The following is a 23,401-nucleotide window of genomic DNA, read 5'->3' as shown; positions in this document are numbered from 1 at the left end:
CAACTATGTTAGCATTCAGTACCTAATTTTCTATGATAAGGTAGACCCAATGCAGACTATGTGATCCCAGGGAGGATATATCTATCTATCTATTTATTTATAGCCATCTATCTGTCTATCTATCTATCATCTGTCTATCTATCTATAACTCACTACAACATGTCTTACACTAAGCCTTTGATATACTGTGTTATTGAATACCTATTAAACTCTAGAGGGCTACTCCATTCACATGGCTAGCCCCCTCCCCAAATAATTATAACAGAGACCTGTAGATTTATTTAAGCAGTTTTAACTCAGTAACTGGGCAGGTAGGATTTAAACTAATTTTCTAAGCTAGTCTGGCTACTTACAGCTGCATTTCCAAGTTACTTGCCAATAAGTCATCCTGTCAGGGCTGGATCTGCTCCGTGAGGCCTTATCCTCTTTCTCCATCTTCTTCCTTCTCCCCTCTCCCCTGCTGCTTCCTCCTCCTTGTGGTCCATACCCCCCCATACATGTGCCCCCCCCACGCATGCATACACACACACACACACACACACACACACACACACACACACACACGGTCTAGGAAGCAAAGCTCCGCCTACCTCCATTCTGCCCAGCTACAGGCTCCAGCATTTATCAGCCAATCAGTGATAATAAGGGAGCAGAGTTACACAGCATCACTCTCTGTGTGACAGAATGTGCCCCTCTGGACAGCAACTAGATCTTGGGGGCCAGTATCTAGCATTTGAATACACAGCAGCCCCAGACCAGCCCCCAACAGTATGCAGTTTGTGTTCTTTGCACTGTGTCAAGTCCCTTTCCAGCAGGAAGTACTCCAAGATAAAGGACAAGTAATGAGCAACACACTTCTACTCCCCCTCCCATGCCTGAGGCAGACATTGTCAGCACTGTGCAGCAGCGCTCTCCTAAGCTCTCTGAGCTGAGGAAGCCGAGTTTCAGATTGTTCTTCCTGAGGGAAGTGGGCTAGGAGCTGTAACGGACTCGCATCAGGAGTGGTGTGCTAACCTGGAACTGGAGGATGGGTTGATGTTCGTACAGCATTTGGCCTGACGATCAGAAACCATTCAGGTCTGAAGGAGCAGTACTGAAAATTGTTCACTTTGCTGGCTCTGTCTTTCATAGCACACTTAGCAAATTAACAACAAAAAAACCCGAAGCATTTCTAGAGTATGGTTTGAAAGCTGAGAGTACAAGCCTGTGGCTCTGTAGACGTGAGAGCCACTCACTGTGAAGAGAACTCAAATATACACAATCAGGATCAAGGGTACAAAGTCTCCGAACTTGGCCAGAGGGACACAAATGTCTGTGCCAGTCGCCATAACCAAACCCCCAGAAGACCGATTCCTTCCCCTGAGCATGAATCTGAGAGGCTCTGAGCAGGTTAGGAAGGAGAAACATAGCAAGCAGCATGTCTGCATTTGTTTCCTTGTCTAGAGAGTCCTTAGCAGACACAAGCCCTCCTGCTGGACATCGTCCGGGATTCTGTCCCCAGGCTGTCCTTGTGTTGGGTTAATAAAGGAGGATTTGAGAATATGGACCTAGTGAGTTAGTGAGTCAGTAATCTAAAGGCCTGCTGTGCATCATCAGGGTCAGTCCTGAGTGGCAATCGTCACATGGCCAGTAGCACCAAGCACGAGCTGCGTGCTCCTGTGTGTGTGTGTGTGTGTGCGTGTGTGTGTGTGTGTGTGTGTGTGTGTATGTCCTTAGCTGTCTCTTTGTTTCTCTCTTGCTCTCAGTATCTGACTCTGTCTCTGTGTCTCTGAGTTTCTCTCTCCCAGTTCCCAGTTTCTCTCCTCCTCCTTCTTCTTCTTTTTTCCTCTTCTCTCCATTCTTTACCCCTCACCACACACCCACGCATGCACATGCACAGGTTTCCTTATCCTTGGAAACACCAGGAGCTGTGAGGATGCATCCATTCACTGCCTTGTTCTTGCTCTTGGGAAGTTGCTTCTGGGAATGAAAATCTCACCTATTCTAGGACACACAGTACAGGCTTGCTCTTGAAAGTATTCTTTTCAGAAAACTAAACGACAGGTGACACACAGATTTATCACATTATAAGAAGTGGGCTTGTTTGGATGATTAATATTTCTTTTTAGGACTTGGACTCCAGCTAATATTTCTGTCCACATCAAATTTTCACAAAGCATCAGCGATTGTCTACTTTTTTCAGGCTCTATGGTTTGTGTTTTGGAGCTGTTGACAGATGTTTTCCCTTGATCGTCTCTAGAACAGTGTTAGTACCCCAGTGCTCCCCACTGTTGTGGGATCCACTTAGATCCAACATAACTCAAACACCAGGCCAATGCAGATGACAAGTTACAGTAATCAAGCTGCTATTGAGCGACATATTTAAAGGATGAAACCATAAAGCGAGGGGGAGTGGGGTGGGCTGTAGCATTGTCTAAACACGTTTTGACATAAGGCGTTTCCATCACTCAGGATGGGAGTAGGTTCCCGGGCCTGGGAACATGAGCCTAGTTTGACCCTGCCAGGAAGATGGAGAAGTTGTTCTGGAAATGGCTGCACTCAGACAACTGTCTCCTTCCAACTGAAGCTGTTCAGCTACCAGGACGTCCCCAGCGGTCCTCAGGCCTGGGACCTTAAACTTGGTGTCTCCCTAGGATTAAATGGAGTCTGAGAACGAGATGGTAGGACTTGGAATAATTTTTTCTGCTCGCTCCCAACACCACTGCTTCCCCAAGAAGTTTGTCTCTCAAAAGAGAGCTGAAAGCAGGGCATTTCTCAGACTGCTGCAATCTGGTAAGAGCTGGTGCACAGGAGGAAAAGGGAGGGCGTCCTGAGGAGGAAACAGGCACTGAAGTCGTCTAGTCAGGTGCCATGTCACAGGACTCCACAGGACAAACCGAATCTTAGCTGGCCTCAGTCTGCTTACCTGTGAAATGGGATAAACGACAAAGAGGCAGGCTGAGGTGGGCGGCTGTGGACATAAGAGCACTCCCCAAGCTTCCTCTCTTTGTTCCCAACAAAACAGCTCAGGACTTATTAGGAAACCTGGCCATCAACAATTAGGCTGCTCTGGCTTCAGCCAACCTCCCTGACACTCTGATGTGTAGGTCCAGCACTCCTTCATTTTCTTCTTCACAGAGAAAAAGCACCCAGCATTAGGAAAAGCAAAACTTGGGAGGGGGACCGTTTCATCACCCTGCTACCTCCCGCTTGCACATCTGTGGTGATGTGGCTTTTACACAGAGCAGCCACATTTTCTCCCCAGTCACACGCAGGGCGCTGTGTTCGGCCTCCTTGCCTGTAATGTATGTATATAGCAGGTATGACTGGTTTTTACTCCAGGTGATGCTGGGGAGCAACTGATGAGGAACAGGATGGAAGGCCGCCGCTGCGGGGTGCCAAGCTCTCCTGATAAACCTTTAAAGCCTTCTCCGGGCTCTGCAATCCTGTTACCCAGCGCTGTTTCTTTAAATTGTTTGACGTCAGAGAGGGAATGCTATAGCAACAGTCTGTCAAAGTGGTATTAACTCCAAAGAAAGATGGGGGTGGGGAGAGGAGCAAGGCCCCTGCAGAAGAAGCAAATTGGAGGGAGACATTTATTTTGTGACAGTTTCGATATAAAAAAAACACCAGAGAAATGCGAACAATGTCGCTTGAGGTGCCCTGGTGTTTAGGGAACAGAGACTTGGCAGGGGGCTGGGAAGGCCTTCCTGTCATCAGTGACTGCAGAGAGCAACTTCCAAGGCAGGCTCTGTGCAAGCCCTGGTTTGCTCGTGATTGTTTTCAGCAAACTTGGGGTGGGGGTGGGGTATCACTAGCTTTATGTTCCCAGTGAACCTCGAGCCTCAACCGACGGGTGCTTGGCTGGACTCACATCAGATTTCAGAGCTCCATAATTGGAGGCGGCATCCGCGGCTCTCCTGGCTCAACCTTGCAGCCCGCTGGGGCACAGCAGCCCTGGCCAGACCTATCCTGGGAGAAGTCGGGCACATAGCTTAGACGGAGCGTCCAGAGGCACACAGATAAATCGAAACTGCCTGGGCTGCTCTTTCGGTTTCCCAAACCCAGCATAAGCAGCACACTGTGCCAGCGCCCACGGTGCACCCCGACCCTGGCCACGCGCGCCCCCGCCAGTCATCCGCGCCCCTGGCCCTGCGCGCGCCCACCAGCCACCATCCAGGCTCAGAGAGCTCTGGGTTCTAGGAGCCCCTCGAGCGCCCCCCGCCCCGACCGGGCTCGCTCCTGCCAGCCCCCACCCAAACCCAGTGCGCTGCTGCCTCGGCGCGTTCCCAGACCCTCTCCCCGGCCTCGCGCGCCCCCGCCCCGCGCGCGGCGCCCGGGTCCCCGCCCCGTCCGGCGTGCAAGGCTCTGGGTGTGGTCGCGGTCTCCTGCAGCGGAGCCTGCTCGCGGTTCGCGCCCCGCAGCCGATCGCCCCAGCAGCAGCGTGGTGGTGGCGGTCGGGCTCCAGGTAGGTGGCAACTCCGGGGGACCGGAAGAGGGGGCTCCGAGCGGACGCGGTCAACCTGGCGCCGGAGTTGGTGGAGACGCGGACTCCTGTGCGCTCGGCGAGGCCCGGGACGGCCCGAGGGCGCGGCTCCCGGTGAGCCCAGATGGTTGTAGATGCAAGGCAGCGCGGAGCCCACCAAGTTCTCCATGGGCTGCCGGAATCTCAGGTTTTTGTTTGTTTGTTTAGGATTGATACTAAGCTTGGTTATTTTTAAGGGGGGGCGGGGTGATAACGGATTTTTGTAGGTCTGCAAGTTTAGAACACGAGAAAGCGTTTTCTGGTCTTCTCCCCGCCTCTCTTTCTGCTTCAGAACACAAGTGATCACCCTGTACTCTAGGTGACATGTATTGCTGTCTATTAAGGGAAGACTGCATTTTTTCAAAGTTGTTCCCAGCTGTGCTGGGTGATTTTGTTTTCTCTGCTCCTCTCCTACCCTTTCCTGCTCTCTTTGGTTAAAGGGATAAAAAGATGTAGCCTGGTGTGGCCCCGCACCCTTCCTGGGAGTTAAGACTGAAATCGAACTGTAAGCCCCTTTCAGTACCGCGAACTGAGACGGTGACCTTTCCTATTTTTCAGTTCATGTGAACGTGAGGCTGACACATGGTCATATGAGAGGGAGGGAGAGCTTCTACAGGGGTCGGACCGGACTGTGTGATATTTGCTGTCTGCCAGCGTTCATTGCCGGCTCTGAAAGTTTACTGCATGTTTTAATATTTTTGATTAGGAACATTGAAAGAGTTTTCACTTTTGCATTTGGCTTTGCTGGTGAATTTAAAACCGAAATAGAAACTTTAAAAATATCACCTAGTGAAGATTGCCAGACCCCTTGTGTCTACAGGTCATTACACCATGGCGGGGATTCTGTGTGCTCTGGTTTGCCTAACTGCATGCCTTAAGCCCGTGATCATTAGACAGGAAGCAATTTTGACTTGTTGCTCTTTTATGAATAAACATGTCAGCGTGTGTTTTTATACTTTAAAAATAGATCCGGGGACACTTTCAAAACTCAGAGTGGGAGCTAAGTGTTGGGCATTTTTCTGCCATTACCAAATACTGCAGGAGGTTGGGTGGGTTCCTGGTCTCCTTCAGGCCTGTTATTTAAGTTGGGTGGCCCGGTCATTAGTCTCTTTGCCTCGCTGACTAGTTTAATCTGCCTTGTTAAGAGGTTGTTTACTGCAGCTGTGTCCTGCACCAGGGGGCAGTGAGCTGGACTATTGTGTCATCTCTCAGTCACTCCTCAAAGGACACATTATACCTTCCTCAGGCGAGGATGCTAAATGACTCACTGTGGTCTTGTAGCTGTTAACTCAAGTTGAGTTCAGGACAAGATCGCTCTGTCGATGGAGTGCAAGCTTTTCCCTCTTGGGCACATTCAGTTAGTCCTGGGCTCAGGGAGTGATCCTAGACTGTCGCTCGCTGATGTATAGGTGAAATTTCCTAACATGTCAGAAGCCTGTGCTGGTTTCTCCGGTGTGACTGGTACCAATTGCTGATGTTGCTTTGTGCAGCCAAGCACTAGACATCTTCTCTCCCCTATCCCCGGAGCAGTGCCCCCTTTCCTGGGGGCACAGTTACTCCATCAGCCTGAAGTAAGTAGTGAGGACTTAACTGCCCCAACCAACAAGTACCTACCTCTATGTTATCATGAGCTCCAGAGAAGCAACTGTGGCCACTTTGTAAGGGGGAAACCAGGACAGCAAGCAGCTCCAGGCTTTGTGGGGCTCTCCTGTGATCCCAGCTCCAACAGATGAGGCAGGAGGGTGGGGGGAAGCAATCTAACCTGGGCTACATAGCAAGCCCCTGTCTCCCAACAATAACCAGCTTTGTAACACGGTTAGAATTCTTTGATGTCCCTTGAGTGTCAAGCAGGAGGCCTTCTCAGAGCTGCCACTATCCCCTTTCCCTGAAGCTGCTATACATGTTTCTTTGGTCCCTTATGTTGTCGTGTAGATATTTCATTGTACGCACTGTAAAACAGATTTTTCTCAATACATTTTTCTTCCTCTGTTATTGCCCTTTCCACCTCCCCCAGCTCACTCTCACTGCTCTCTTTCTTTTCCCCAAGACAGGGTTTCTCTGTGTACAATGTTGGCTGCCCTGGCACTCCCTCTGTAGACCAAGTTGGCCTGGAAATCACACAGATCCACCTGCCTCTGCCTCCTGAGTGCTGGGGTTAAAGGCATGCGCCATCACTGCCTGGCTCTTTTTAAAAGTCACACTTTAAATGACGCGTTTCTGGGCACATGCTGCCAGTGCTTAGGGAGGTCCGAGACTTCAGATCCCCCTGAAGGTAGAGTTATGACAAGCCTTTGTGAGCCTCCGTGAAAGCAGTATGCTCTCTTAACAGCTAAGCTGGTTCCTCCATGCAGTACAACCTTATTTGCATCATCCCTGAGAAAGACTTAATCTTGCTTGTCAAGTGGGCACACCTGGGTAGAGGAGCCTGAAGAATTGTTTTTATCAGACTGGCTTTTGGGCTTGTCTGTGCGATGTTTTCTTGATTGGTAATCTCGCTGTAGGAGGGCCCAGCCCATTGACCATAGGCACTTATGCCAGGCTGTGTAAGACGTAGCTGAAAGGGAGCCCGGGGGGCAAGCCGCTGTCCTCTTTGCTTTTGCTTTCACTTCCAGCTTGAGTCCTTCCGAGTTCCCACGGTGACATACTGTGACCTGGATGAGTAAGCCAAATAAACCGTTTCTTCCCCCAGGTTGCTTTGGGTCAGTGTTTTAGCAGAGCAACAGACAAGCAAACTAGGATAGCCTATAAAAAACAAAAAAGCAAAAACCGGTGTGTGTGTGTGTGTGTGTGTGTGTGTGTGTGTATGTGTGTACGTACATGCTCGTATGCAAGTGTGAACGTGCAAGCATGTATGTGCATGCATGTGTGAGTGATTATGAGCCTGTGCCTACCTGGCACAGGACAGCTTGCAGGAGTCATTCTTTTCCTTTGGTCCTGGGCTTTGAACTTGGGTCTCGGGACTTGTTGATGAGCGTCCTTCTCTAAGGAGTCATCCCACTGGCCCTAAAAAGTCTAGTTTTTTGAGGAAGCAAAAATAAATGCAAGACAGATAACCACCAGCTGTTGTCACCTCAGAAGTGGGTAGGAACAGTGACCTGGATGGGTGGGAGATGGCGCCACCTTGAGTCCTGTCTTAAGAGTCTCTGGTTTCAGAAACTTGTCGATCTGGTTCTTGTTATGAGCTTAAGGTGGGGAGGCGAGGGGGTGAAAAGATGCTCAGCAGGTAAAACCACTGGCTGCTGCTCTTGTAGAGGACCTCGATTTGGTTCCCAGCACCCAGGTGATAAGTCATAACCATCTGTAACAACAGTCCCAGGGGGTCCAACACCTTCTGACCTCCTCCGGCACCAGGTACACATGTTTGCATACCCACACACAGACATGAACACACACACACACAAGCAAGCAAGCTAGGGGTTGGGGGTGGGGCTTTAGGATAGCTTTCTTTTTTAAACTCCACACTAAAGTACAAACAGCAAATAACCGAACATCAGAAGAGGGGAAAAAAATGAATCTAGGTAGGGTTTGAACACAGGACTGACCGTTGTTAGTCTCAATATAAAATGAACGAGGGGAAGAAAGGTTTGAACTCTGCCGGTAGCTCTTACTTACTGTGTAGCAGTACAGCAGCCCGGGCCATCTTATGTGCGTTGTCACATTGAAAAGCTGGTGTGGGGGGTCTGAATCAGAATGGCCCCCATAGGCTCATATACTTGAATGCTTGGTCCCCTGTTGGTGAAACTATTTTGGAAGGATTAAGAGATGTTGCCTTGTTGGAGGACATGTGTCACCTGGGGGGTGGGGGTGGGGGACTTTCAGGTTTCACCAGCCCATGTCAGGCCCAGTCTCTCCCCCCCCCTCTCTCCCCCTCCCTCTCTCTCCCCCCCTCCTGCCTGCTGATAGGATTTAAACATCTCATCGTTGTTCCAGCCCTGTGCTTGCCAGTTTCCCACCATGATGGTCATGGGCCAGCCTTCTAAAACTGAAAGCCATCCCCCAGTGAATGCTTTCTTTTACAAGAGTTGCCTTGGTCATGGTGTCTCTTTACAGCAACAGCGTGGTGACAAAGACAATGAGTAAATTTATTCATATTTTAGGATTTAGATAGAGTTTTTAATTCTGAGAGACAAAAATAAAATAAAATAAGAGCTGGGCGTGGAGGTCAGTTAGTAGAGTTCTTTCCTAGCATGCCAAAACCCTGGCTTCCACCCCCTGCACCTTAGACCCAGGTGCAGTGGTACATGCTCACAACCCCAGACCCTTGAAGGTGGTTCAGAGGATCAGGAATTCAAGATCACCCCTGGCTGCATTGCAAGTTTTAGGCCGTGCTGGGTTACTTGAGAACCTACCAGAAAGGAAGGGAGGAAAGAAACAAGAGAGGCCAGTGAAAAGTGTCCGGCATTAGTTTGGGACTAGTGGCATCCATGCAAGCCTGTGATGAAAAGACATAAACACACTGCACACATAAATACACACATACTTGGGCATGGACATGTTGCGTACACGCAGCAGATGTGCATCCATTTCCTAGCCCTGGCTGGTGAGGGGGACACTGAGGTAGCTCTGAGAGCTGGCCCAGGGAAGCCATGGGTGAGCCTTCCCTTTGTCCTGCAAAGGAAGAGAACATTGGAAACAGTGGTGGGAAGTTTCAGGACACAGCCTGACCCCCTCTGAACTGCCCCGTCGAGAAGAACCCAAGCACCAAACTGAGCAATGGCAGCCCATAAAAGAGAAAGAAAGAAAGAAAAGGAAAAAGAAACCTCCAAGTGCATGAGGGGTCTACACCACCCGATAGCAGGGCCCCCCCTGCACCCCTCTCACGTTCTGGTCCTCTCTTCCCTGCTCACACTTCCCTCACATCACAGTTTCTTCCTGTCGATCCAGCAAACAAGCTTGGTTTGCCTTTCGATCTTTTCCTCTTCCTTCTGCCTGATGCATGTGGCCAGCGGTTCTCCCATCCCCAACTGCACCCCAGCCCCATTGTTTCTCTGGAGACAGAGTCTCACTGTGTGGTGCAGGCTGGCTTCTTACTGTGGCGGTCCTGACTCAGTGCTGGAATTAGAGGTGTGTGCATCGTGCCTGGCTTGCTTTTTTCCTTTTTAAGACATGCGACATGCCTCTTTTTTTTTTTTTTTTTAAATTTCATTCAACTTAGAGTAATTTATTTTAAAATAGCTGCCCTAATCAGCTGTGGTCTGACTTGAGTGCTTTTCTACATAGCTCTTGTCTGCGGTTAACACGGCACTTCGCTTTAGGTTTGTTTTCTTTTCTTTTCTTTTTTTTCTTGGTTTTTTTGAGACAGGGTTTCTCTGTGTAGCCTTGGCTGTCCTAGACTCCGTTTGTAGTCCAGGCTGGCCTTGAACTCCCAGAGAGCCGCCTGCCTCTGCCTCCCTAGTGCTGGGATTAAAGGCGTGCGCCACCATGCCCGGCTTTTTTTTTTTTTTTTTTTTTTTTTTTTTTTTTTTTAGTTTTTTAGGTTTGTTTTCTAAACAGATGAGGAGACTCTGGCTTAGTTGCATCTCCTGTTGCCATGACAAAATAGTGTAACAAAAGGAGTGTAAGAGGTAAGAGCGCTATTTCCACTCACAGTTCAAGGAACTGTCCATTGTAGGAGCCGCAGTAGCAGGAGCCTGAGGCAGCTGGCCGCACTGCAGGAAGCAATGGCTGCACGCATGCTTGTCACCGCTAGCCTTGCTTCCTCCGCGCTATAGGCCGGGGTCCCAGTGAGGAAAAATGGTGCCACCCACGGTGCGTGGATTCTCCCACCTCAGTTGACGCCATCAGGATAATCCCCACAGACATGCCCAGTGCCATCTCCGTGGTTCTGGAATCTGTCAGGTTAACTGCACTGCCGTAGCATCATGACAACGAGAATCTTGGGGTTTCACTATTGCACCTCCAGAGCCTGGAATAGTCCTGGTCGTGGTTGGTGCGCAGGTGCCGGGATGGATGTGTCTGTCCGCATGAGTGTAGGCACTGCTGTTTTCCTGCGCTTGCCTCTGAGGAATGCTATCTGAGATGGACCAGGCACAGCACAGGCTCCTCCAGCACTGCTCGGTAAAGCTGCATAGCTTCTGTGGAGGCCAGGCTTAGCCTTCCACAGCCACCTTTCTCTTGACTGCCCTCTGGTGGACGTAACACTAACAGGCAGCGGTGAGTTGATAGTTGATCAGTCAGAAAGAAAACTCAGCCAGGTGTGGTGGTGCAGGCTTTTAATCCCAGCCCTCGGGAGGCAGAGGCAGGTGGATCACTGTGAGTTCAAGGCCAGCCTAATCTACAAAGTGAGTCCAGGACAGCCAGGGCTACACAGAGAAACCCTGTCTCAAAAAAACAAAAACAAAACAAAAAAAAACACCCCACAAACAAAAAAAGCAGAGGGGAACTCAGGTCACAAATTGGGTGAGTCCCTTAAAAATACAAAAACAAAACAAAACAAAACAAAACCCCCCACTAAACCTGGTAGAGTGCCTGTCTACTGTGTACAGATCCCTGGGTTGCTCCTCACTGTTGCATTGCCCTGTGATCCTGGCACAAGGTAGAGGGGGTCAGAAGTTCAAAATCACACTTGGCTATCCAATAAGCTTGCAGCCAGTGAGCAAGACAACACAAGACCCTGGTTCAAGAAAAGTCAATTTGGAAATTTCGATTTTATAGACCAGGTGTGGTACTTAGGAGGCAGAGGTGGGTAGAACTCTGTGAATGCGAGGCGATTCTGGGTTAGTTACAGGGTGAGCCCCTGTCTCAAGAAGGAAAGAAAAAGAAATAAAATATAAATGAAGAAAAATTAATTTTAGCCAAGCCTCCACATTAAGTCCTGATGAGAAAGATGGAAAGAAAATGAACAGTGGTTAGATTGTAGACATAAGTAGCTTCGCACGGAGGAGATGGCAGTGGGGGTGGCGGTGTCCAGACACGACTGAGGCCATGCTCTTCATCGAGACATGCCTACATTTTCATGCTGGTGTTCAGGGTCAGGGGTTAAGGGTCAGGGGTCACGGGTGCAGGGCTGTTTCCGTTGGTACACCACTTATGAACAAACATGCTTGGTGGGTTCCCAGGAAGTGTTCCCCCCTGCACCATTTCCCAGCATGCATTCCGGAGCGCTTTCCTGCCAGATGCTCACAGGACACGCCCTTTGTCCTGCTTTGAAGCAATACTCACATCGAATGAATCCCCCTCCATTACTGGGGATCAAACCCAGGGCCTAGAACAAGGACCACACGTTCAGCTCGAGAGAAATCAACAGATCCTATCAGAAATTGGTCCCTGTATCAGACAGCAAGTCATGACTGAGTCCTTAGGATATTTTATATATTTGTATTTTTATTACATTTGTTTTTGTGTGCCTGTATGTTTGCATGAAGGCAGGCACATACCACAGTACGGACAGGGGTCCTTAAACAGCCTATAGGTTTGTTTAGGTTCCTTCTGCCGTGTGAGTCCCAGAGGTCAAACTCAGGCTTGGTAGTAAATGTCCTTACTCTCCAAGCCGTCTTTCCAGGCTGTGAATTATGCATGTGTATGCAAACATGCACACACACACACTCACACACACACCAGGCTGGTCTTGAACTCACAGAACCCTCTCTGGGTCTGTCTCTTGAGTGCTGCAATTAAAGGCGTACACCACCATGCCTGGCAATTTTTAACACTTTTAAGTGCCAATTTATTAATGAATGGCTTGACTTAGGACTTGTCCCCTCCCAACTTTTTAAAAATTATTTATTTAATTTCATTTATGTGCACAGGTGTGAGGGTGTTGGATCCCCTGGAACTGGAGTTACAGACAGTTGTGAGCTGCCATGTGGTTTTTGGGAATCGGACTCAGGTCCTCTGGAAGACCAGCCAATGCTCTTAACCACTAAGCCATCTCTCCAGCCCCCCTCCCAACTTTTAAAAAAATTTTTATTTTATTAATTTATTCTGATTACAACTCAATTGTTGTCCCATCACTTGTATCCTCCCATTCCTCCCTCCCTCCTGCTTTCACCCTCTTCCCCTCCCCTAGGTCTAAGACCAAGGAGGACCTCCTCCCCCACTATATGGTCATAGGCTATCAAGTCTCATCTTGGTAGCCTGCTTATTCTTTCTTGGCGTGTCACCAGGCCTCCCCACCAAGGGGGCGGGGGAGGTGGTCAAATATGGGGCACCAGAGTTCATGTCAGAGTCAGTCCCTGCTCTCCACATAACTGTGGAGAATGTCCTGTCCATTGGGTAGATCAGAGTAGGGGTTCGATGTTTACTACTTGTATTGTCCTTGGTTAGTGCAATAGTTTGAGCAGAACCCCTTGGGCCCCGATCCACCTGTCACAATGTTCTTCTTGTAGGTTTCTAGGACCCTCTGGGTCCTTCTATTTCTCCATCTCCTATATTTCTCTTACCTAGAGTCTCAGTAGGATGTCCTCACATCTATCCCAATCTCCTGGTAAGTGAAGACATTCATGGAACATGCCTTTTGGGCTTGTGCCCTATTATAAGTGAGTATATACCATGTGAGTCTTTCTGCTTTTGGGTTAACTCACTCAGTATGACCATTTCTGGTTCCATCCATTTGTCCACAAATTTCAGGATTTCCTTGTTTTTAATAGCTGAGTAATATTCCGTAGTGTAAATGTACCACAGTTTCTTTATCCATTCTTCAACTGAGGGACATTTAGGCTGTTTCCAGGTTCTAGCTATTATGAATAAGGCTGCTATGAACATGGTTGATCATACGTTGTGTGGAGGAGCATCTTTAGGGTATATTCCAAGGAGTGGAGTAGCTGGGTCTTGAGGAAGCCCTATTCCCAGTTTTCTGAGGTAGTGCCGGATAGATTTCCAAAGTGATTGTACAAGTTTGCATTCCCACCAGCAATGAAGGAGTGTTCCTCTTTCTCCACATCCTTGCCAGCATGTGATGTCACTTGAGTTTTTTATCTTAGCCATTCTGATGGGTATAAGATGGAATCTCAGAGTCATTTTGATTTGCATCTCCCTGGTGACTAAAGATGTTGAGCATTTCTTTAAGTGTTTCTCAGCCATTCGATATTCTTCTGTTGAGAATTCTCTGTTTAGTTCTGAGCCCCATTTCTCAACTGGGTTATTTGGTGGTGTTTAATTTCTTGAGTTCTTTATATATTTTGGATATTAGACCTTTGTCAGATGTAGGGTTGGTGAAGATCTTTTCCCAGTCTGTAGGCTGTCGCTTTGTTCTCTTGACAGTGTCTCCTGCCTTACAGAAGCTTTTCAGCCTCATGAGATCCCATTTATTAATTTTTGACCTTAAGGCCTGGGCTGTTGGTGTTCTGTTCAGGAAGTTGTCTCCTGTGCCAATGTGTTCCAGGCTCTTCCCCACTTTTTCTTCTAACTGATTTAGTGTGCCTGGTTTTATGTTGAGGTCTTTAATCCACTTGGACTTGAGTTTTGTGCATGGTGCCAAATATGGGTCTACTTGCATTTTACTACATGTAGACATCCAGTTAGACCAGCACCGTTTGTTGAAGATGCTATCCTTTTTCCATTGAATAGATTTGGCTTCTTTGTCAAAAATCAGGTGACCATATGTGTGTGGGTTCATTTCTGGGTCTTCGATTCAATTCCATTGATCAACCACCCTATTGCAGTGCCAGCACCATGCAGTTTTAATTACTGTTGCTCTATAGTATAGCTTGAGATTGGGTATGGAGATTCCTCTGAAGGATCTTTTATTGTATAGGATTGTTTTCCCTCCAAACTTTTATGAAGATGATTCCTTTGTATGGTGCGGTGCATGCACTTTGATTGCCTAAGCCATCTCCCCGGGCCCTTCCCCTAAGTTGTATGAGCTCCTTGTTAAAACATTTTGCCTAGGATTGGGTGTGAATTTTGGACTTCCACCGTTTGGTAACATGAAATTAGAACCCAGGCCGGCAGCTGGAGCTGGGTGAAGCTCTGTTTTCTAATTGGCATGTACCACAATTAATCAGGGTAACTAAGGTTTAGAGTGGCCAGTTTTTATTCTAGAATTTTATTTTATTTATTTATTTATTTTTGGTTTTTCAAGACAGGGTCTCTCTGTGTTAGCCTTGGCTGTCCTGTATTCGCTTTGTAGACCAGGCTGGCCTCGAACTCACAGTGATCCGCCTGCCTCTGCCTCCTGAGTGCTGGGATTAAAGGCGAGCGCCACCACGCTCAGCTATTCTAGAATTTTATAAATTGAATAATACATGGTAAAGCCATGCATAGTAGGACATACCTGGGAACTTAGCAGTCAGGAGGCTTAAGGCTAGCCTGGGCTACATAGCAAGTCCTACCTTTAAATAAGTAAGCAGAACCTGCTAGACAGTTATTTCAGGAAACTGAGGCTTGTCAACAGAGGTCCCTAGTGTGCACTGCCCTGCCTGGTGTTGCTCTGAGGACTGTCCACTGTGGTTCGCTTCTATTTCTACTGCAGCAAAAGAGAGTTTGTTTCTGACTGTGTGGGCTGCTGGCCCAGGTCCCCCTGGGTATTTGGAGGCAGTGTAGGCACTTGTCATCCTGGTGCTAGGGAGGAGCCAGGAGGCTCCCTGGGGCTCACCAGCCTGGTAGCCTAACTGAGTAGGCAAGGTCCAGGTTCCGTGAAAGACCCTGTCTCAAAAGAGAAGGTGGGGCGTGCCTGAGGAAGACACCAGAGGCCAACCCCAGGCACGTGCACACCTGCGCACACAGGAGAACACTGACACACTCATACCACACACACAATAGCTAATTAGTATCATTCAGGCCTTGTGGAAGCGTTTGCATCTGTGTGGAATCTCCGTAGCTGAGGCCTTGCAGACAGACAGACAGGCTCTTCACTCACACAGCAGCAGTCCCGTGCAGGCTGCAGAATGCCTCACTGTGGTGAGAGTTCTGGGGGTGTCTTAAGACACGTTGTGAGGCGGCCATCTGAATTACCCAGCAGCGGCGGTTTTGCCTGTTAACCAATGTATGTGGTTCAGCGGCTCATCGGCATCCTCTGATCCTTGTTCCTGGCACAGCCCATCGTTTGAAAGATGCCCGGTAGGAGCCTTCGCAGTGCTCTCAGTGGTGAGGGTTGTTTAAAAGGCATCAGGCGAATCGGATACTCCTGCTGAAGCACTTAGTCAAGTTGAAGCAATCGAAAGAGCCCTACGCTTACCAATACTTCCTAACAAGATAGGGATCTCTAATTGCGTTATTGACGTCAGGACCATGTCTACGATCAGTTGTGATGCACGGCTTCGGTTTGAGCTGCAGCAGAACCGCAGTTCTGGTGCTTTTAAAGAGGGATGTTGGGGGCTGGAGAGAGCGCTCAGAGTTTAAAATGCTTGCCACATAAGCCAGTGGTCAAATCCACAGATCCCACAAACACACAGCGGGGGACGAGGCAGCCTCAGAGGCATAGCCAGGGCATCCTCGGAATAGCCTGGCTGCCAAGACCACCATATCAGCCAGCTCTGGGCTTGATTGAGAGACCCTGCCTCAGTGAAACATGTTGAACAGCAGATAGGGATACTTCCCACACACATGAAAACACGCACATATATATCCTACACATGAAAAGAAAGAAACAGGAATGTATGGGTGTCTCTAATACATTGTGAGTGTGTGTGTGTGTGTGTGGAGGACAGCTGCAGAGGGCGTTCTGCAGCCTTACTGGTGGCAGCCCATGTGGACCACATATCAGGCTGCCATCACTCTCCATAAGTATTGCACATTCCCCAAATCTTTGCCTTCCTGTGTCTCTATTATAGCATCAACCTCACTCCCTCATGTCCATCACATGTCCCATTTTCTTGAAAAGTGACTGGTGGGGGCGGGTCCAGCCCATTGTGGGGGGTGCCATCCCTGGGCTGCTAGCCCAGGGTCTAGAAGAAAGAAACTGAGCAAGCCATGAGGAGCAAGGCAGAAACAGCACCCCCGCCATAGCCTCTGTACCAACTCCTGCCTGTTTGAGTTCCTGTCCTGACTCCCTTCAGTAAAGAACAGTGATGTGGACATGTAAGACAAATTAAGTTGCCCCTAAGTTGCTTTGGTCATGATGTTTTATCATAGCAATAATAACGCTAAGGCAGCCAGGTTGTCCTCTGGCGTGTGTGTGTTGGGGGGGGGGGGATGGGGGAGATGGGGGGGAGGTGAGAATTCAGCTTCATTTTCAGAGTGGAAATCACTGCAGGACTTAATACAGAAGATGAAGTTATGTTCTAAATGTGTGTGCTGTAGACACGACTGTGGAAAGGTCAAGGGCAGAAGAAAGAGGTCAGGTGAGAGAGGATGGTGACTTGACCAAATCAATCGCGGTAGAGGCAGGCAGATGCCATCAGCTCCGGGGTTAACTGACAGGATTGCTGGTGGGAGAGATGGGAAGGTCTGAGAGAAATGGAAATGATTGATTCCCAGGGCTTTGTTGTTTTGTTGTCGTTGTTTTGAACTCAGACAGTTGCAGCAATAGAATTACCATTACTGAAGCACAGGAGAGTCAGGGTGTGTTGGAGGTCAGCTTTGGAATATTACATTTGAGTTGCATGTAAATCATCCAAGCTGGGTGTGGTGGCCCACACCTCTTGTCTTGGCTACTTTTCCATTGCTGTGAAAAGACATCATGACCAAGGCAATTTATAAAAGAAAACATTTAACCAGGGGCTTGCCTACAGTTTCAGAGGGCGATTCTAGGGCCATCATGGTAGGAAGCCTGGTAGCAGGCAAGTGGGCAGGCACTGGAGCACCAGCTGAGAGCTCACATCCTGAACCTCAAATTGTAGGCAGAGAACAGAGACTGAGCCTTTGAAACGTCAAAGCCGGTGACACTCATCATCCAGCAAGGCCACGCCTCCTAATCCTTCCCAAACAGTTCCACTAACTGGGGACCAAACATTCAAATATCTGAGCCCATGTGGGCCAGTCTCATCCTCATCCTCATCCCTGATAGCCTGGCACTTGGAAGCTGGAAGCAGAAGGATCCATTCAAACCAGCTTCAGGTTGAGCATAGAATATGCCTTAATCTCAGCACTTGTGGGTGGGTGAAGTTGGGTGGATCTCTGAGTTCAAGGCCAGCCTGGTCTATATAGCAAGGCCCTGTCTCAAAAAAAAAAAAAAAAAACCAAAAAAACATTACAAGCCAACTTCTCCCTGGACCTGTCTATTATTAGTTCCCTATGGTTTGGTCTTAAGCACCCCATCTGTCTCAAGAGCTCTCCCTTGTCTTCTGATCATTGTTGATCTAAAATGAGTGACAAAACCTTCTGGATATAGTGAGGTTTACAGCACCAGATGTATAAAATGGTGGTTTGGGCACCCGAGGTATAAAGTAAGATCATGGCTACTCCAAGGGATGGTTGAGGAGAAAGTTTGTATTGTTTATATGAGGGAGACTCTAACCAGAGGCTTCTGTAAGGGTTCAAAGCAGGGAAAGAAATCAGCAGACTAAATGGCCAGTGGACTGAACTGGGCCATGAGAGGAGAGAGAAGGGCAGGGGATGAGAGAAGGAAAAGACGAGAAAGCAAAGAGGAGAGGACCAAGAGAGATGGGCCAAAAGGACCAGGATAGCTCGTGGCCAAAATGGCAAGGTTGTGTAGGAATGAGCAGCCAGGGGAAGGGAGGCCCATGGGCTGGAGACATTTAGGGTAGGGGTGAGGTGAGAAGAGCAGAGCAGATGCACAGGTCCTGGGTGAGCCTGGAGGCCAGCGTGTGCTCTGGTAAGCTATTGGGCACCACAGATTGCCATTATCCCGACTTTCTTCTGGGCGGAGACTCCATAACACAGGGCTTTTCTAGAATATCAAGTTGTAGGTATCTAGGATACCATGTGCGCATCTGAGGGTGTTGAGATAAGAGCAGCGGGAAAGGGCGATGGCGCACACCTTCATCCCAGCACTCAGGAGAGGGAGGCAGGTGAATCCAGACCAGCCTGGTCTATCTGTAGAGTGAGCTCCAGGATAGCCTGGTCTATATATGAGTGAGTTCCAGGACAGCCAGGGCTACACAGAGACCTTGTCTCAAAAGGAAAAGAAAAGGGAGAAAAAAGAAGAGGAAAAAGGAGGTAGGAAACAGAAGAGGGATGTCTACCTGAGCTGTTGCACACCCGGCAGTGTCAGGAGCGCGCGCTGACTGTGAGTGGGGAACTGACTGCATGTGCATAGCTTACTTGGGATGCTGCAGAAAATCCTGACTACTCCCTCATGGGCATATGTGTGTGCAGGCTCCCCTTCCTAGAGAGTTCGTTTCTGAATGTTCCTTCATAGGTATGCATGGGTGTGAACAGGCGCCTCCTTCCCGGAAGGTTTGGCAGAAATGACTCCATGTTGGTATTGACATAAAATTCCCCTGTAAATGATCTAGATGCTTGCTTGTTTAAGCAGTTCTGAGTTCCAGTAATCTTAGTTGTTCCCTGTTTTCCTCTGAAGACAACAGTCAGACCCATGGTACACAGACACATTCAGGCAGAACACTTTAGTTGAAAAGCCGTGGACCAGGGTATTCCATGGAGATTAAAGTACAAATGAAAATTGACCCTCTTCCCCTCCTTTAGTTCTTCACTTGGGACTCCTGAGGGAACAGGCCACAAAGGATGAGCGAACTGGAACAGCTGAGGCAGGAGGCCGAACAGCTGCGGAATCAGATCCAGGTAGGACACGCATTAAAGCTTCCATGAGTCCGAAGTGGTTGGCCTGAGCTAGGTGGAGTGGCACACACCTTGTCACCTCAGCGCTCGGGAGGTCGAGACGGGAGGCTCTGGAGCCCAGGGACATCCTTTGTTACGTAGCAGGCTCAAACACCAGCCTGTCTCAGGGCAACAGTAGGCAAACGGTCACCTTGTTTTTATTATGCTTCTAGAGACTTTGCCAAAAATCATTCCCACGCTGTAAATGGCACCTGACACTGAAACATGCATACTATGCATAGGGCTGGCTGGCTCAGGGGTGACGTGCCTGTCACCAAGCCTGCTGACCTGAGTTCTAGCAGCCGGACCCACACGGTGGAAGGAGAGACCGGACTCCTGAAACCATCCACCTACCTCCACATCTGTGCTGGGGTGAATGTGCCCCCTACCCGCCCCCCCCCCCCCCGCACACACAACATAAAACTTTAAATGTAATAAGACTGTTCAATCTAGCTGGGAGACAAGTGTAATGAATTCTCACCTAGGAAGAGACTGGTGAGAGACAAGGGATTTGGGGGGACAGTACAATCAAAGCCTTTATCTGCACCGACGAAAACTGCAGCGAAGCCCATTGTTAGCATATGCCAGTGGAAAATATTTTTAAATTCTCTTCCTCACACACTGAGAGTCGTAGATTTTTGGTGGGATACGTGGAGCAGATATTATAACATGAGGAAATAACAGTATTAGGTTGTAAAACAATAACAGTGAAAGACGATTCCTGGCATCCATATAGATGAGAGCTCACAGCCAGCTGTAGCTCCATTTACAGGGGGGTCGGGTGCCCTGTTTCCCTCTGAAGACAACAGTCAGACCCATGGTACACAGACACATTCAGGCAGAACGCTTACATAAAACAAATAAAATTTACAGCACATCTACGATGTAGAATTCTTGGATGTATCAACCTGCTGGAACTTCATGTTCTCAGATCAGGAAATAGCTACCATGACCCACACCGCCTGGGCATTGACTTAACTGGGTGACAGACACACTCACAGAAAATGCTGGGATCAGACGGGCTATGTGCTGCCCTGGAGGCACACCAGCAGCAGTCTGGAAACTTAGCTACTTCTTTAATAGCACCAGTGAGGAAAGAGGTGGTCGCTACCTCAGTAGGAGGTTCTCTGTAGGGGAGACAGCTCAGGCTTAGTCACCAGGAGAGGAAGCTGGAGTTGGTAGTTTTTACACACACCGGTTTTAGGTAAAGGTCAGCCATTTGTCAGTACCCACATTCAGACCAGGGGAAAGGCTGTAGCAGTGCTCTGAGCTTGACCCAGGAAAGGCCTTGTCACTCTCATGTGCCTGAGGCACTGCTGTCCTTGACCTGGTCATGTTCATGCCAACGATACACGTTCACTCGGGACGCCATCCATCCCCGTGGCTAAATATGTCATCATAGGTCAACAACAAAGGGGAAAAACCCATCAAGGGGCTTGAAAAATGGCTCAGTGGTTAAGAGCACTTGCTGTTCTTGCAGAGAGCCCAAGTTCAATTCTCAGCGCTCACATCAGGAGACTCACAGCTCACATATAACTACAGCTCTATGGATTTAACACCCTGTCCTGGCCTCTGCAGACAACTCACACACGCGCACACACACACACCAAATTTAAAAAATAAAAATATTTTTAAATATTTTTAAAACTGTATCAAGAAAAGAAACACAGCTGTGATGTAATCAAAGAAAGTGTTTGAAGATCGTACATCTTGTAAGGGTCAAGTATCCAATATGTGAAGAACTACTATGTCTGTACAGTAAAAGACAACATGAGCTAAAAGTTGACAAGAGCTTTGAATAGGAACACACACACATATGGGCACACTAACAAACACAAACACACACAAACCAAACAAACAAACAAAAAAACCAGACACAAACACAGATGTACATCAACCAGGTAAATGCACAGATTTATACTCACATATAGACTTACACACAAAAAGACACACATGTATACCACATACACATGGATAGAAACACACACACACACATCTATCCTGTACAGGAAGTGCGTGGAAAGATTCTTAATATAAATCCAAGCCCCCGTGAGATACTTCACAGGTAACTAAGATGGCCGTAACTACAAGCACAGGCCATGGTAAGAGTTGGCAGTGACACAAAGATGCTGAGAACTGGGGCCCTGGACATTGCTGGTAGGAATGTAAAACAGTGCAGAGTGCAGCGGCTCTGAACAGCATCAGGTAGAATTCCCAAAGGATTGGAAGACCCAGGGCATAGCAGCATGCTTTGTAATAATGGAAATTGGAAACAATCTATGCTGAAGAGTGGTTCAGCAGCACTGCCAACCCCAAAATGGAGACACTCTGCTTGATGCAGTAACGTGGCTGAACCTCGAAAGCGTGCAAAGCGGAAGAAGCCGTGTGCTATGTGGCTTGGTTTACACAGGCTTCTGATGGGCAAGTCCACCCAGAAGAGAGAGCGTCGGGGAAGGGGAAGCTGAGGCGTGCAGAGAGAGAGGGAGGATCAGGAAGATGGAGTTTCTTTGGGCACAGATAGACAAGGAAGACTTGTCCTAGACTGCATCCCGGTGTGATGACGTATTATTCTGAAAGAACTGATGCATCAACAAGTTCTGTGCCTTGAAATGGCTCCTTTTATGTTAGCTAAAGTTTATTTCAGAACATTTTAAGAATAAAATAATGTGGTGCAGTAAAGGTTGACTTCAAAAAAAAAATGCCTGTTTCATTTGAGGTTCCCCCATCTTAACATGTCACCACCTTTCTTTGCTCTAGGATGCTCGGAAGGCCTGCAATGATGCGACGCTGGTGCAGGTAAAGTGTCCCCCAGGATGTCAGCAGTTCACGTTAGGTATCACAGTACGGGTGACAGCCAGATGCAGTTACTAAAAGTGCTGCCCATAAATACACCGCTGAACTCTTAAGTCTGCAGGACCGCAGGACCATAGGCGCCGTGGAGACATGCAGAACCATCTAACTCACACTTAAAAGCTCTTTTTAAATCTTTTTGGTGTACACTGATTAAGCTTTTTTTTTTAATGGCAAATTTTAGAAAGGTTTTGTGTAGGCATAGGTTATTGTGTAGTTTAAATTCTGATTTCTGTCTCAATGTTGTGTAAACAGTGCTCCCCAATTGTCCCCTGGTATGCCACTAGAGCAGCTTACAGCCAATTGCTGAGCAGGAGAGAGAATAGGCCTGGACTTCCTGCCGGGCAGGGGAGGAGGGAGCAAGATATTCAGCCATGGGAGAGGTGTGAGAGACATCTAGAGCTGAGAAAAGCTCCAAAGTGCAAGTGTTGCTGGGATATTTGCTGGGAGTAAGACAAATAATGTAGAGGGTTAAAAAATGACTAAAACTGCTCAAGATGGTCTTGTAAGCTTTATGAACAAATAAAGAGTCAATAACTGTGTGATAGCTGAGTTAAGAAATAAGCTAAGAGAAACAAACATGTTTATAAAAATAACTTCAACAGTTTTGTTAGGTAAGTACTGTTCAGTTTATTAAGGAAATATGTTTTGTGCTATAAATGTATAAAACTAGCTTTCTTTACTTCTTATTTATTTTTTAATTATTTTTTTCTTGCATAGCTAGGTCTGACCTTTATTTTTTTATTTTTTTCCCGCCTTTTTTTATGTTTTAGAAAAGTCATAATTTTATTTATGACTCCAAAAGGTACCTACTCACTGGCCCCTTGAACTCAGTGTCAAGCATTTCTGCTCTAATCTGAATGCCCTGCATCATCTTTCCCTACACACATTGAACAGTGTTGGAAGCCACAGTTGGTGTCCCTTGATCAGACATCTGTGCCTTGGTTTTCGTGACTCAGTGCCCTGAGCTCCCTTTCCATTCAGACTGGCAGCAGGGACACAGACAGCGTCCAGATAGACTGTTGCTATAAAGAAAAAAAAAATCCCAGTCGTTCAATTTTACCAATAAAGATTCAAGAGGCAAATGCTGGGGTGAAAACTTGCCAGCTCAGAGAGGCAGAGAAAGCACCCAGCTGATTTTCCTACTCTGCTGATGTCCCAGAAGAAAAAGGCAAAATCTAAAACCCAAAGAAGGCCAAAATCCTAAGGCCAAAAAATGTGCTAGCTCACAGGCAGCCTAAAGCTCCCTCTTCTTCAAAATCCCTGTCTTCAAAATCTCTCCTTTCTACTTAATCCCCGGCAGCTGGTTTCTTGCTCCACCTCTTGACCTAGGGTTAACTTTATTAAATCCTGTGTACAGAAAGCTCTTTGATTAAAAGTGTGAGCTACGACTGAGCCACACCATAATGACCTTTTACAATAAACAGA

At 48.0% G+C, this 23,401-nt stretch overlaps 1 protein-coding gene across 3 annotated transcripts in view; it reads left to right on the top strand.

Annotated features, from left to right (window-relative positions):
* Positions 1-4,300: 4,300 nt before the first annotated feature.
* GNB4 (G protein subunit beta 4) overlaps positions 4,301-23,401 on the top strand; it is a 37,952-nt gene continuing 18,851 nt past the window's right edge. The window contains exons 1-3 of one of the 3 annotated variants that reach the window (XM_084768498.1): positions 4,301-4,447; positions 18,992-19,087; positions 21,881-21,919. In XM_084768498.1, coding sequence (XP_084624624.1) covers positions 19,031-19,087; positions 21,881-21,919 — 96 coding nt within the window. In that variant the 5' untranslated portion in view covers positions 4,301-4,447; positions 18,992-19,030. Of the gene's footprint in view, positions 4,653-18,991; positions 19,088-21,880; positions 21,920-23,401 lie in introns of all 3 variants that reach the window. The other 2 variants (XM_084768499.1, XM_084768500.1) reach the window with 2 other exon arrangements.

Source organism: Acomys minous (genome assembly GCF_964271855.1).
Source record: "Acomys minous genome assembly, chromosome: 19".
Lineage (NCBI taxonomy): Eukaryota > Metazoa > Chordata > Mammalia > Rodentia > Muridae > Acomys > Acomys minous.
Note: the sequence above shows the minus strand (reverse complement) of the source record. Positions and strands in the feature narration are given on the sequence as shown.